General features: G+C 40.9%; 1 protein-coding gene across 1 annotated transcript; it reads left to right on the top strand.

The window, feature by feature from the left end:
• The first annotated feature begins 846 nt into the window (after positions 1–846).
• On the top strand, positions 847–10,924 carry LOC121625288 (leucine-rich repeat-containing protein 51-like). The gene is made up of 5 exons (XM_041963377.1): positions 847–898; positions 1,474–1,679; positions 2,370–2,518; positions 4,528–4,616; positions 10,899–10,924. Exons 1-5 carry the CDS (start codon positions 847–849, stop codon positions 10,922–10,924), a joined length of 522 nt encoding a protein of 173 aa, XP_041819311.1.
• Positions 10,925–14,643: the final 3,719 nt, after the last annotated feature.

The following is a 14,643-nucleotide window of genomic DNA, read 5'->3' as shown; positions in this document are numbered from 1 at the left end:
GCTGGAGCCCTTTTGTTTTTGTTCTTATTGTTCTTCTTAATCCTTCTCTTTCTCTTTTGTTAATTTTTTCCGCTAAAAATCATTAGACCATAAATTCGCAACACACACCAAAATGGGCGAGGGGGTTCAAATTTCATCCACTACTCGGGCACATAAAATGACAGTCATTGACCTCGAGGTGACTTATCAAGTTTACATTTTCACAATTAACTCGAAAATTGCCTGACCTACAGTCAAAATTATTTCAAATTGATTACAGAAATAAATCAAATTAAAAGTATTTAAAAAGAAATCATCTGCGTCTGGAAAAATTATGCACTTGACACTTAGACAGGAATCTGTTTCTATTTAAATCTGCACAGATTTTGATGCCAAGTGTCCAGTTTCTTTTACCAGTGACTGGTGATTTCTTACACTATCTAACTGTTGCTCAGAGGTATGTTTGTCTCTTTGTGCCCTTTCAATTTTCAGTCTGGTTGAACTGTTGGACGGTGTTTTGTGTTGTTTTTTTTTCATAAAACAACAGCATTTTAAACAAATTATTCTGTGAAATTATGAAAATGAAGTGTGAGAAGCCTTTAGCCAAATTTCAGGGGGTTTTTTTGTTGTTTTTCTTTTTGCTTTAATGACAATAGAATTTGTTCTCCTGACATCCATTCTGCGTAGTTGTTTAAAAAATCTAATAAGCTAGAACCAAACAGTTGTGAGGAAGCAGTTTGGATCCAAACTTCAACTTTTCTGTTTCTTTTTGAAACTGCTGAAAGTTCTATGGAGGTTCAGGGGTCAGTGTCAGTTGTTTCACCTGAACATTTTGCTGTTGCTGTGTGAAGACCTTCGGAGTCGAACATGTATGGCCCTCCAGTGGACCTGTCATTTAATCATTTGAGCTGTGTTACAGGTAGTATCACATTCCTCTAACATTAACATTTTACATGCTTTCTGAGCTTATTAACTTTCCTGCCAGTGACCTTATGCTGTTTATCCTTGTGTCCTAATATTCCTACTGGTCTCCTGGAAACGTAGTTTTGCTGTAGTAATTGGTAGCGTTACATATGCTAACATTTGTTTTAGGATTACAATACCAACTAGACACAATGTTGTAATGAACTGAACTCCAGTGGACCCCTAATTTATTTGCTGTGGAGCAAACCATCACTTGTCACTTTTTAAAGTAGTTTTATCGACCTGTTATCGCTGTGTTGTTGGTCACAAGCGCTCCTGCTCATAGATGGCGGTTCTTTGCAACTTAGCATGTATTGTCCATGGTGCAAAGTCTTTTACACTGTGTGTTGTACTGAACATCTAGCTAATTTATTTGCTGTGGAGCAAACCATCACGTGTGATGAACACACACTGACTGGAATGCATCACCTTAAGTCGTATGACGTTGCAGCATAATAATAAATACACATATTCAAGAAACTATTGCCAGTACTTGATTTTTACTGCAGTTGCTTTGTGTGTGTGTCTCAGGTGCGCTGTCAGTGGTACCCCGAAGTGGCCTGCGGTGTTTAAACACAAACTCAAAGAAGAAGTGCCTGAGCCGCTCTTTGCGTCTCAATAACAACAACATCACCGACATCACTGACCTTCAGCAAGTCCTGAGCCACTTCCTGGCTCAGCCGTCGAAGCTGGGCTGGCTGGACCTGTCCTTCAACAAAATCACATCCATAAACTCAGTGAGGCTCTTTCTTCTCGCATATGTTTACATGTTTGCTTCCTGGTTTTCTTTCTTCTTTTTTTCTTAGATTTTTGAGCCATCGCTTATTCATTGTCAGGATTACCAGCTTTTTAAAATTTGTTTCTCTGTATTTATACTATATTGGTCTTATTTAAACCACTTATTGTATTAGCATTTAAGTTCCTCTGCCAAAGACGCTGTAATTTATGACATTGTAACAGCAATAATACCATATTGTAAAAAGTCTGACATTGAAAATAGTACATTAGTGAAAGTATAGCAAAGTCAGTATAATCAGGAAACTGGCTTATGTTAGTGTTAAACTATTGTGATATGATTAAATTATTACTCATGCATTAATGTAAGAGCAGGATTTTACTTTTGTAGTTGGTTCAGTTGGAGCTCATTTTGAATTGTTTTGTAAAGAACTGCAACTAATAAGTATTTCATTATTGATTCATCTGCCTATTATTTGATTTCTAAAATTTTAGAAAATAGTGAGAGAAGCCATCACTATTATTGCACAGCCAAAAGTGTCACATTAACAATGCTTTTGTCTCGCCAATAGTCCAAACCTCAAAATTATTAAAACATAAATTGCATTTATGCAAATAGTTAAATGGAAAAGCAGCTAATCCTCACATTTGAGAAGCTGTAAATGAAATGTTTTTGCGTGTGTGTGTTCCAGGTTTTGTGTGACTTACATGAACTGCGTGTGTTGTACCTTCATGGCAACAGCATCGATAACCTGCCAGAGGTAGACAAGCTGCATAAGCTGCAGTATCTACACACCATCACGCTACATGGAAATGCCCTAGAAACCACCAAAGGCTACAGGTTGGGACTTCATTTTCGGTTTACACAGATTTTCTTCTCAAACTCACTCAACACACACACACACACACACACACACACACACACACACACACACACACACAGCTTGGCTGGTATATGTTTGGCTGTTATTTGCAGCCAGTGTTTCTGGGTCATAAAAAGGGCTAAATGTGATTGAGCAGAACAGAACTGGAAAGACAATAGTTAGTCAAGGTGGAGTTAGTTATAACTACACTATATGGCCAAAAGTCACTGGACACCCCAACTAATTATGAGCTCAAGTACGTCAGCACATAGTCATGAAATCTCCACAGATGAACTTAACTACTTTAAACATGGCACTGTCACAGTATGCCACCATTGCCACAAGTCAGTTCCAGAGAGTTCTGCTCTACCAGGTCTGCCCGGGTCAACTTATTGTTGTTATTATTAGTGGAGGCACCTAGAGGCAACAACACCTTAGCCACAATGTGGTAGACTACTCAAACTCCCGGAGCGGGGCCGAGTGCTGAAGGGTGCAGCGCCGATCAGCTGTTGCATCACTCACTGCAGAGTTCCAAACGACCTCTGGAAACACGTCGAGAGCTTCGTGAGATGGGTTTCCGTGGCCGAGCAGCTGCAAGCAAGCCTCACATCACTAGGGGCGTGATGAATAATGCTTCAGCATCTGGCCGTCTGGGTTTGATGGATGCCATAAAAACGCTACCTGCAGGAATACATAGCACCTGCAGGAATACATGGCACCTACTGTAAAGTTTGGTAGAAGAGGAATAATGGTCTAGGGCCGTTTGTCAGTGTATGGACTCATACTTCAAATTTAGAATATATGTTGATAGCCCTAGTTCTAAGGGTCTTCTTAAGGATACAGGATAGACGACCTTTGAGAAAAGCCCTTTGCTGCTCCATAAAGACATGGTTAGGAGAGTGTCATGCAGGAACTTCATTGCCCTACACACAGCCCTGACCTCAACCCCGCTGAACACCTTTGGGAGGCCAGGCCTTCTCGTCCAACATCAGTGCTTGACCTCACAAACGCTCTTTGGCTCCAAAATCTTGTAGAAACTTTCCCAGACGAGTGGTGGTTGATACAGATGGTCAGGTGCCCACTGACCTTGGCTGCAGAGTGTTCTTTACATCTACTGTAGGTAGCCCAGTGGTTCCCAAACTGGGATCAACCTCCTCCAAAGGATCGTGAGATAAATGTGGGAGTCATGAGATGATTATTGGAGCAGGAAAGAAGGGAAAACAAAGTTCGGCAACACAAATTAAAATTAATTTTGTATATGTTTCTCCAACCTTCTGTTTTAAATTGAAACATTGGAGACTTATCTGTGCCTGAAACCATTTTTAAATGAAACCATCTGTGAAGTTTAGAGGGGAAATCCCTTCTTTGTGGAACTGCTAAGAACATCTGAAAGGAGCTCCGAACAGTCAGTGCTTTTTTGTAGCAGGTTACTATCTATAAAGGTTGGGAACAACTGGTTTAATGGTAAACAAATAAAATGTTTTGCATTTTCTAACCTTATCATCTGTTTTTTTATTTATATATTAATTTGAAATGTGACTAAAACTGTGAAATACCTGTAGCGAGAGTAAAAAGCAAAATTTTTGCAAATGAAACGTTGTGGAGCAGAAGAACAAAGAAGCAGAAAATGGAAACACTGAAGTGCAAGTACCTCAAAGCTGTATTTGATTAAATGTAATTAGGCACTTTTTCACCACTGCAAACAGATGCTTGCACACACGGAAAGAAGGTAAGCTTTCTCACCCTTGTTAACCCTTAGATTTCTCACGCGTTCAGCTTCTTGATTTAATTTTCATCTCTTTTCATACGATTGTTTACATGAAATACCAAAGATACCAAAAGACCAAAGATATGGTCTACTTTCTAAAGACTGATAAATATTTTCCATATTTAACATCAAATGTCGAATGACTGTATGGGAGTGCACAGGATGTCCATGGAGCACCTGGATTTAAAGCTAACGTAGCGTGTGTTTATGTGTGTTTAGGAATCATGTGATTTCTGTCCTGCCACAGTTAAAGAAGATGGATTACGCTGCTGTGACACACGAGGAGCGAGTCTTGGCAAATGTTTGGCGTCGCTGCACCGACTGTGGCAATAATACCAAGGAGAGTCAGTGACTGTCACCAGTTCATTAAGTCATTCATTTAATTCATCACTTTTTAACTTGCTGTCAAGTGTATATATTCATGCTTTAATTGATTCATGAATGATGCCAGTAAAGCACGCTGAAACAAAAACTGAATTGAAATTGCTTGATATCCGTTGTGATATTTTTTGGAGACCAGAGGCTTCTTGAAGTGCCAGCTGTCGGCTAAATTACCTCAGGCTGGCTGGCTGCTTCTTTTGGAGTTGGATAAATTACAGTATGAATGGCCAATGAGTGAAAAAAAACATAATGAGAAAATAACTGTGGTACCCTATTAGTATTTTTCAACTGTAGAAAGTGCAAATTTATTCTCATACATATTTGACTTTGATAGTAGGAAAATAAGATTTTTGTGTGTTGTTCAACCAATCATGTAATATGAGAATATAGGCTTGTTTATGTCTTTATTTACAGATATTACTGTTGTAAACTAACAGTACCAGATTACAGTGGGATCATAGATTGTGGCTTTAATGTGGGACAACTGTTCTGCTCTTTTGATTTAGTTTCATTTACTTTACCTTTTTCAGAGTACAAAGTGTGTTGGTTGTGTGTGCACTTTCAGAGTTATAACTGTGGCAACAAGAGCACAATTATAGGTCTCCCTATGGAATCAGAAATATAAAAGCCAGTCACTTGTATGTATATACTATATACTGTGTGAGTAATGTGAACGGAGGATCGGTTTGGCATCAGAACCCAATTTACAGATACATGCATGCAAGCACATGCACACACAACACACACACAAATAACACAAATATGAATGCAATACGTTCAGTGTACATTGTAAACAGCTTTGGGTCTCTGCTGTTACCATCTGGTCTTGTTAGAGAGGAAATGTGGACCATAAATCAGCCCTGAGGCTGATTTAACTGGCTGTCCTCCAGGCTCTATTTGGTGCAGAATCATGTATCAGTGTTTCCCCCTGCAAAATCTTTAATTGGTGGGATGGAAATGCCCCTGAATCAGCATTTAGACCATGTGACACAAAAGCTGACCGCTGAAACCAATACTAATGAAATTGAAACTTAATTTAGACCTGTGGGACTAAACACTGAAATTGCTTCTTGTGTGAAGTAATTCTCTGTGACATTATCTAGGCCTCAATTTCCTTTGAAACCTCTACTAACATGGTTCCTTTGAAACAGCATTTAGACAGTGCATTTCAAACTGTGCAGTGAATATCTTTTAGTCAGGATGGCAGCTGCTCTCAGCAGGCCTGCTTTGACTGTACAGTGCTCGAGGAGACACTCGCAGATTTTGACTGCTGACTAACTACTGTACAAGGATGTCACTTTTATTGTTGGTATTTCAGATGTGCCTTTCTGTTCGCTGTGCTCAAGCCTGTAGTGAAGAGCAACACATGAGGCAGCATATTGTAATGAAGCAGCAATGTGAACCAAATTTCCGAGGTTCTTAATGAATAGACATACAGCTGTAATTTGGTAATTTCTAAATGTTCCACATGTTTCTTTTCATTTCAGTATTTTACAGTACTCATAGCCTTCCGATACACAGGCTGAGAATGAGTTGTGTGCAGTAATAACATCCCTGCAATGAGGCTGAAAAGTGTCCGAAAGATGGACGCAGCCTTTGCTCACATTTTTAACGGTTAGCCCGAGGCTAACAGCTACAGTGGTGTTGTTAACTATGTGTCGTTTGGGCTAACTTGTCTCCAGTGCAGAAGAGAGCCAGCTTTTGGCCAGAGTAAAAGTTAACTTACTAGAGAATGTGTAGGCTTTTGTTTTATCAGGCATAGAGACCAAGTTGACCTTCTGTGAATTGAAGTGCAGTCCTTTTCAGTGGAAGCCACTTTAAATCACTCTTGAGTATCAACAGGATTTTCTGTGGTCTCTGGTTGTCCATCCAGCCACTGGAAACCTCAATGCTTCACACCAATGGTGCTGATTAAAGCCTCCCGTGATTTCAGTTATTCTTATGCATATTTTCTCATCTTTCATTCATCATATGCATACATGTATGATATAAATTTTGTATCATTTTGAACAGCATCCCTTTACAGAGGAAATGGCTGGGGGTTTTGTTTTAGATTTCAGTCAGTATGTGTCATATTAGAAAAGAAGTGACTGTGAATTAAGCATTAGCACAAAGTGTTCAGCTGGAATGCCTAAAATCTTGAGTCTCATTTGATTCATGAATTTTTCTTTTTCCTTTTTTTCCAGGAATTCAACAGTGGAGGAGATTCTGCTTATTTTATGTTTTTCATTCCTTTTGATTATGACACTCATCTGGTTCCAGTGGTATTGAAAACAACTCAGTTGGTAATAGTAATTCATCACTGGGGTGTTTGCAGAGTTGTATGAGAGCCTTGATATCAGGTGTTGAAATTTCATTGATATTTTGTAGGCAGAAGGGGGTTTACTACTTGTTTTGCATCACAACTCGACCACTTATTGCTAATTATACTGAGTTATACTGATATCCATATTTATGTCTCCAAAACCAACATAACAAATAGCAATAAAGTTGTCTGTTGTTATTCTACTGTGGGACGATCACATTACAGCCAGTGGGTAAATGAAAGCGAGATTATTCCTACAACTTGATTATAAAGAGAAACCGCAAATAAAGCTGTAATGCAGTTGAGCCTAAAACAGATGTATTTTTACATCCTGTGTCTTACTTTTGTAGATTTTTTCATCATTCATATATTATAAATGCTTTAATGATGTGCAACAGAATTTGGAAGGGTGCAGTAATTAATCATTATCTTAGTCACATTCCTAATCTCCTAACTTTTAATAAACAGCTGTGCCAGTCACAGCCGTGGATGATGAAAATCACTCACCAAATTGAGCAGAGAGAGTGCAGACCGACTTAACCAAGTAGAAAAGTAATATTGTTATCCTGAAGGTGCAGAGTGTTGAGGTGCAAGTATAATGCACCACGAATATGCAGCCAAAGGCAGATAATGTGTTTGTCAACTGAATTACAATTAAGACACCTGAATCAACAGTTCAACCAGTGTCACATGATGCAAATTGCAGTCACAGGGAGGATGGTGTGAGCACGCAGGGCCTGGTGGCTGACTGCTGGGAATTTTTGGGCCAGATCTCAGGGTGCAAATGCAATGTTGACTTTAGAAACACATTATTAGCAGGTGTAGCAGCTGGCATAAGCCACAGCCAATCAAGTTACCTGTTCTCCTTCCCTTTCAAAACAACACAGTGTGTGCCCTGGCAGTATGACAGCATGACAATTTTTTGGTGGAAAGAAGAGCCCAGAACAAATCCTGCAGAAAAAGTGAGGTCCCTGTGCTAGAGGTGCAAAAATAGCTATAAACAACAAACATGGCACCTTAAATTTAAAATGAAAACATTAAACACGTGGTCTTCTGTCCAAGAGGAGGCCACTTCAGTGATATCAGGCAAGGTGCCAGAGAGAAGTTGCATCCGCCAGTCAGTCCCTGTTATGTAAAAAAGCATGTGGCCACCATGACAATCCACCCTCCTGCATCATTGTGGCCAAGTGGTCATTCACTGTGTGGTCACTCTCAGCACAGCTACATGCGCCTGTTGTCAGAGAAAAAAAAAAGTGTCTTCTTTACTCCTCCCTGAGGGAAATATCAAAGTCAAAGCTATCATCCATGAAAGGACAGAGCAGAACTGCACCTAGCACCGTGAGGCTTTGATGTGGCCTGAGCAGGCAGGCGACATGCACAAATCCCAGTAATCCTTGACACTAAAACTGTACTGCACTGCTTGATCGTCACTGACACACCCCCTGCTGCGCCTCTCCTCCCACTAGGTGCAGTTGTTCTCGGCTCCATTCAGGAGATATGACATCACTACAGGACACAGACAGTGTTTATAAGAAATTCGGCTTGTCAAGACTGAAAGCTCAGGCTGCACCAGGCAGTTATATTTTCAGGTCTGGGAGGGGATCCAGCTTGAGACTCATAAAGGACAGAGTCCAGAGAGTGTTATTTTATAGGCCCAGATGTGTTGAATAAATCATTTTTCCCAGACCTAATTAAACACTTACTGCCTAGCCCTGTTAAGCTATTAACATCTGCTCTACCAAATGAACTAGGAAGGGCTCCAGCACTGGATGGATTCAAAGATGGCAGACAGTAAATATAATGTTCTCCTTCATGTTGGTCTTTCTTTTTCCATTTTAAATCTTGCTGTCTCTGTAATTGTCTCAGTATTTCGTCTGCTCTCACTCTGAGCATTTTGTTTGATTTCATTGATGAATTAGTCCTTTGCTTTTTCTTCTATCAAACAGAATACCTATTATAAAACCTATTCTGACACCTGTAGCTTGCTAGCTAACCTACAGCTCATTTTCAGCAACAAAATCCACAGATAGACGGTCTCTGGCCACAGGAACTGCCTTTTGTCTACCTCTGTCTGAAATCAAGGAAATAAAATGAAATGCAGTTGCAGCACCCTACATGCTACACACATGGAAACAATAACCAATAAAATGCAATAGAATACAACAAAGTGTACAAAAGTAGTCCTACATGAGGAAATAAAAAAGGGAAACTAAATTATATGTACATGCAAGATAATATGCAAGTTATAGTGCATCAAGCTTTTGGTATGGTATTGTGCATAAGAAGACCAACATTGAATAGTTCATAGTAAATTTCACAGATTCCCAGGTTTATGAGAAGAGCTGTTTAATTATGATGGAGTTTGAGGGATGTGGAGGGGCCTTCGCCTGAGGAAAGCAGCTGCTCTGTAGCCTGGTGGTACGGCAGCAGATACTTCTGTATCGCTTGCCAGACGGCAGCAGGGAGCGCAGGCTGTCGCTGGGCTGGGTATCGTCTTTTAATATCATTTGGGATCTGCGCAGGTGTCTCACATGACTGATATCACTGTTGCTTGGTAGAGTACCAGTAATGTTCTGGGCGGTTTTAATCACCCTCTTCAGAGTCCTCCTGTCCTCGACTGTGCACAAACCATGCCAGGTTGTTATGTTTCCAGTCAGGACAGTTTCTATTGCTTAACAAGAACTTGGCATGCAAGTGTTGCCTTCTTGAGTTTCCTTAATAACTTAAGATCTGCCTATTGCTTTGGCAGTAATAGCAGGAACTGTGATTGAAATGGATTTACCCCTAGCCCCATAATCCAAGACAGTCCTGGAAAATCCCATAGGAGAGCTCAGGGAAGCGGCTGTGCACTGCACTTTAAGAGAGGTGGGGCAGCTAACAGTACAATAACCAAAAACTCTTTTAAAAACTCTATAAAGCTTAAATCTCACCTTTGTGTTTCTTGTTCAGATGAGTTTTTTTTTTTTTTTAAACTGTGTCTTCTTCGTCTTGTGTGCAAAATTGTAATGGGCTCATTACTGCCCCCCGAGGCCGGAGGGCAGTAAATAGTACTTTGCTAGAAACCAGACAGAGGTTGGCTTTGCAAATGAACATCTGGCTAACTGTTCCACCTCTGTTAAAGTGAAGCTGCTTCCCTGTCTGTTCTGTGGATTATCTCCCACACAGTGGATGACACAGGCTAACTTACCCCACACACTTTATCTCAAACTAAAGATTATTCAGTGTTTGCCTTTCATTGCACTGGCATTAGTAAGAGTACAGAGGAAGGCACATTCATGTATTAAATTACTGTCATGTCCCATTTATTTAAAGTAAGTTAAGTAAAATAAATACCCAAAAGATTAGTTACAATGTAGCGTTTGAGCTTCTAAATGAAGGAGAGAAATATGGTGACAGAGGAGGAGACGGAGAGCTTCGATATATATGGGGATAAAAGCAGCACATGATTAAAAGGCAGAAGTTTTTTGTGAAAAAACTTTAACCTGCCTGTGCAACCGAGCTCCGCACTGCAGTGTCTCCGCTTCCTGTGGAGTCGAGCAAGTGGAAAGAGAATTTCACCTTTGTGGATCAATAATATTATAAAATCTACTGTGTTCCCTCAGTTTTGTGATGGTATCTCGAACCACCAGACTCTTGGGCTGCACACCCCACGCTGCACCAACTTTTGTTTCCGTAATAGCATTATCAGACATTGAGCACGCCATCTACTAATTGTTCTGACTCTGATGAGCATTATTAATCAGTGAATGATCATTCCTTTTGATCCATCTGGTGCTTTGTTGGAAAAGACAAACTCTCTCTTGTACTGGTACTTTGTCTTGATAAGTTCTGGCCTACTGATCTTGGCTGCCATTCCCTGAGCTCAATAGGATTTGGTGTAATCCAGCAGAGCAGAGCAGAGCAGAGCAGAGCAGATGGACACACAAGTAAGATCACAGTGGTATAGGGGCTATAATTGGCCTGGCCCGCTGCCTGCAAACCCCTTTTACTGGTAGGAATTTCAATCCTTTAATTATGTAATCAGATTTCAAGAGCAACTATCTAGCTGTTGTGAGTACCTACATCAGTTTTTTAACCAACATTTCATTTAGAAATCCTTTTACTCAGTGTACAGTAGATGTAGCTGTTTCAGTCATTGCTGGGTTGGGCATCACATACAGGAACCTTGCTGTAATCCCACAGAGCAGATGGACAGGCAGGTAGATTCACAGTCATACAGGAGTGTGAACTGGCCCGGCTGTCCGCCTTCATCCATCATATCCGCTGAACTTTGCCACCGAATTATAAAATAAAGAAAGCAATTATGAGATGCACTGTAATAACATCCAGCCGATGGGTTTCTCACAGCTATCACTCTTCCTATCACATATTTTATGAGTAAAAGATAAAGCCCTGAATGAGAACACTTGTGGTTGAGCTGTGCTATTAGAGCTGCTGCACAGCAGTCTGCTGCTGCAGAGCGCTTTGTGCATCGCATCCAACCTTTAACGCTGGGAATCGTTCACCGTAATAATGAGGAGAACATTTTTGCCGATTTGCAGATGACGCATCGTAAGAAGAGGAGGAAAGGCGACAGCATTGTGTTTTTAGTATCCCATAGTCAGTGTCCCTCTGAAGCACCACTTACTGCCAATTGAAAGTGACGCCTGGGATTCAAAATTTTACCTTCCACCAAAAGAAGTTGGTGCCAAGCCTTTTAACGACTGGCGATAAAGTACTCTGGTGACTTTTACACAATATATTGGGCTACGGTATGATAGCAAAATTCAACTTTTATAGTTAGCAGGAGGCACAGAGTTTCATGTTACCTAAAAAGTCCCTGTCTAGATTTCTGATTTTATTGGGAATTAAGATTTGCGGGAGATATGTTAAAGCTGTTCACAGGATTTGCAATTGCAATCAATTTGAAGATCTTTTTGCAATCATGCATTTAGCTGCTGGAAATTGAGGCAGCTAGGATTGTCTTAAACAAGGTTTCATACTTGGTTTATTGAGTTACTTGATAGTCTTACAAAGAAAAAGCGGTTTGCTCATAGTTAACATTTTCTAAATAGATGAATCAATGACTTGTGTCACTGTATGTTATAGCCAAATAGATGTGGAAGTAAAGCTGAATGTCTTAACTCAAAGCAAATTGGGTAAAGGGTTACTCAATTTTAGATCCTCCTCCTTTAGTGGTTCAGATTAGGGGTCAAGGTTAGGGTAGGGTTAGGGTTGCCACCTTGCCCCTTAACCCCTACTTCTCTGTCTAGACAGACTATCAGAGTCAACACAACATAAATTAAGTCAATGTTTATCATCCTCATCTTCTAGCAGCCTATTTCTGCTCCTATGTTGGCATATTTTCTTTTTTAAGTGCCAATATCTAGTTTGGGGAAGTACAGCAGCTCACACGATAAATAACTTTGCAATTGCCTAGAAAGTAATCTCTTTTCAAAACAAACAGTGAACAGATCAGCAGGCTGAGAAAAATCTTTATAATGTAAAGACGGTGAGGGCTCCAAAGCAGGATCACGCAAAGGCTTTCTGCAGAGACTCATCAACCCACACTGAAGATGTATAATCAACTTTTTACAGAGTCTTTGCAGGAGTTCAGTGTGGCTCCTCAAATCTACATACGCAAAGTAATTATTTTAAAAGCCGCTGGCTGTGACGCCTCTTTAGCCAGCGTGTATTCTGCATCTCCGCCTGTGCCCATTGACTGATTATGACGCTGGAGTTATTGGGAGAAACAACTTCATTTGTGTAGGCCACCATTTAGGAAGTCATGGGAGACTTTCGTTCAGACTGTTGAGTCACATCGCCACACTTGGTGTAGTGCTAAATGTGTGCTGGGCGTGCATGGGGCAGCGGGTGGTACAGCCGTTAGTACTGCTGGTCTCAGAGCAAGAGAGTTCTGAGTTCTTTCTCAGTACAAATACATGCAGGTGAGGTGACCTGGGGTTCCAAATGATGAATAGTTGTATATATCATACATGCTGCAGAGTGGTGGAAAGTGTTTACTCAACAACTACATAAAGGGGAAATGCATAGATTTTATCATTTAAAGTCTATTTACAAGCAGAGTCCCACTGTATATGAGAAAAAAGCTGTGTAAAGTCAGATAAATTGCCTCAAGTGATGTCACTCGAGTCGGAGTCAGTTGGTGTTGAGGACTACACATCTGAAAATTAGAAAGGTCTGGGGGTGCTGAGCGAGAGCATAGCACATATCTGAAGCCCGCTCGTCATCTCTGCTTGAGGCTACAGGCTTGATGCTACATTAGCCGCTACTTGCATTGGAACACCTGAAATCTCTGATTAAACTGTTAGCGGTCATGTTTAATTGTGGTTAATGTAGGCACCAGGCTTTGACAAAGAAGAAGATTACTTTTTCTGCTGTGTAATACATGTACTTCACCAAAATTTCAGAGGAAAATACTGTACTTCACTCTACCACATTAATTTTACACCTGTAGTTACCTATTGCTACCTTACAGATTAACATTTAACATAGTATAATAAAATAGTATGCTGTAGATTTAACTGCCTGACAGTGTAATGTCAGCTCCACTTCCACATAAGACAACATCTAAAATGCCACTTACTCAGTTATCGTAAAATAATGTACACAGTATATGTAAATACACAATATTACACACTCTGATTGGGTCTATTTTGCATAATGAGTATTGATACTTCCAGGATCATATTGCTTCTGCCTTCTACCAGCAGTGCCACGGTTGCATGTTGACTTCGGGGCAGTGGAGGAAATGTGAAGTAACCGAGACATTTCAGGCATTGCAGGGAAAAGGGAAAGAGTCTGACTGGTTGCTTCTCTCGGAAACACACCTTACAATAACTTCAGAGGTGGAATAAGCATACAGGAACAGTTAAAGAAGCATGAAATCCGAGTGTGAATTGCACTGTGTCCAAGTCTGAAACATTTAAGGAAAACACACTCCGATAATTAGGTCTTTTTTTAATGCGAAAGAAAGCCAAGAAGAGAAAATGTGCCGCTGCTTTAATTGGAGGTGAGACGCGTGAGGATCTGCTAACTTTTTCCTCGCTGGCTGTGAGTGCGAGCTCCGCCATGGAGAGGAGCAGAGGGGAGCAGAGAGGAGCAGGCAGCCGCTAATCCGTGCGCCTTTTGCCGCGGACATAATTAGATTACGGTGGCGCACCGATGATCGCTGCCGCTCCTGCGGTAAATGCGCGGCTGCCTTCCGACAAAAACCGCCCCTCTCACTCTGCATCGCCTCTCTCTCTCTCTCTCTCTCTCTCTGTCTCTCTCTCTTTCTCTCTCCAGCTAATGTCGCTGTAGTCTCTTTATCCCTCCCCCCTTCTCCCTCTCTCCCTCTCTGTCTTTGGTTGAGACGGGGGGGGGATACTAGAGGAGGTGTAGTGTTACTCTGTCTCTCTCCTACAGAGCTCGTAGTTACCTTGTAAGTCCCACACAGGAGACTCAAACTAAAAGAGGACCAGAGAAGAAGGAGACTATTTTTTTTCACTGCATAAGAGCCACAACAGTCCGATCTTCTGTGCTTGTGTGTGTGTGAGAGAGAGAGTGTGTGTGTGTGACTTGAAAACAAACTCATTTTTTTCCCTCGTCTTCAAGGCGCGGACGGCGGTGTTTCTTAGCCCCCCCACCCTTCCAAAAAAAAAAAAAAA

This window comes from Chelmon rostratus, chromosome 21 (genome assembly GCF_017976325.1).
Source record: "Chelmon rostratus isolate fCheRos1 chromosome 21, fCheRos1.pri, whole genome shotgun sequence".
In the NCBI taxonomy this organism is placed as follows: Eukaryota; Metazoa; Chordata; class Actinopteri; order Chaetodontiformes; family Chaetodontidae; genus Chelmon; species Chelmon rostratus.
The sequence above is the reverse complement of the archived record's forward strand: the minus strand, read 5'-3'. Positions and strand labels throughout refer to the sequence as shown.

Bases quoted from the DNA above. Each gene is read 5' to 3' on its own strand.
- LOC121625288 (XM_041963377.1), top strand. From the start codon at position 847: ATGTATGGCCCTCCAGTGGACCTGTCATTTAATCATTTGAGCTGTGTT. The intron at 899-1,473 runs GTAGTATCACAT...TGTGTGTCTCAG, and splicing joins TCATTTGAGCTGTGTTACAG to GTGCGCTGTCAGTGGTACCC. The intron at 1,680-2,369 runs GTGAGGCTCTTT...TGTGTGTTCCAG, and splicing joins AAATCACATCCATAAACTCA to GTTTTGTGTGACTTACATGA.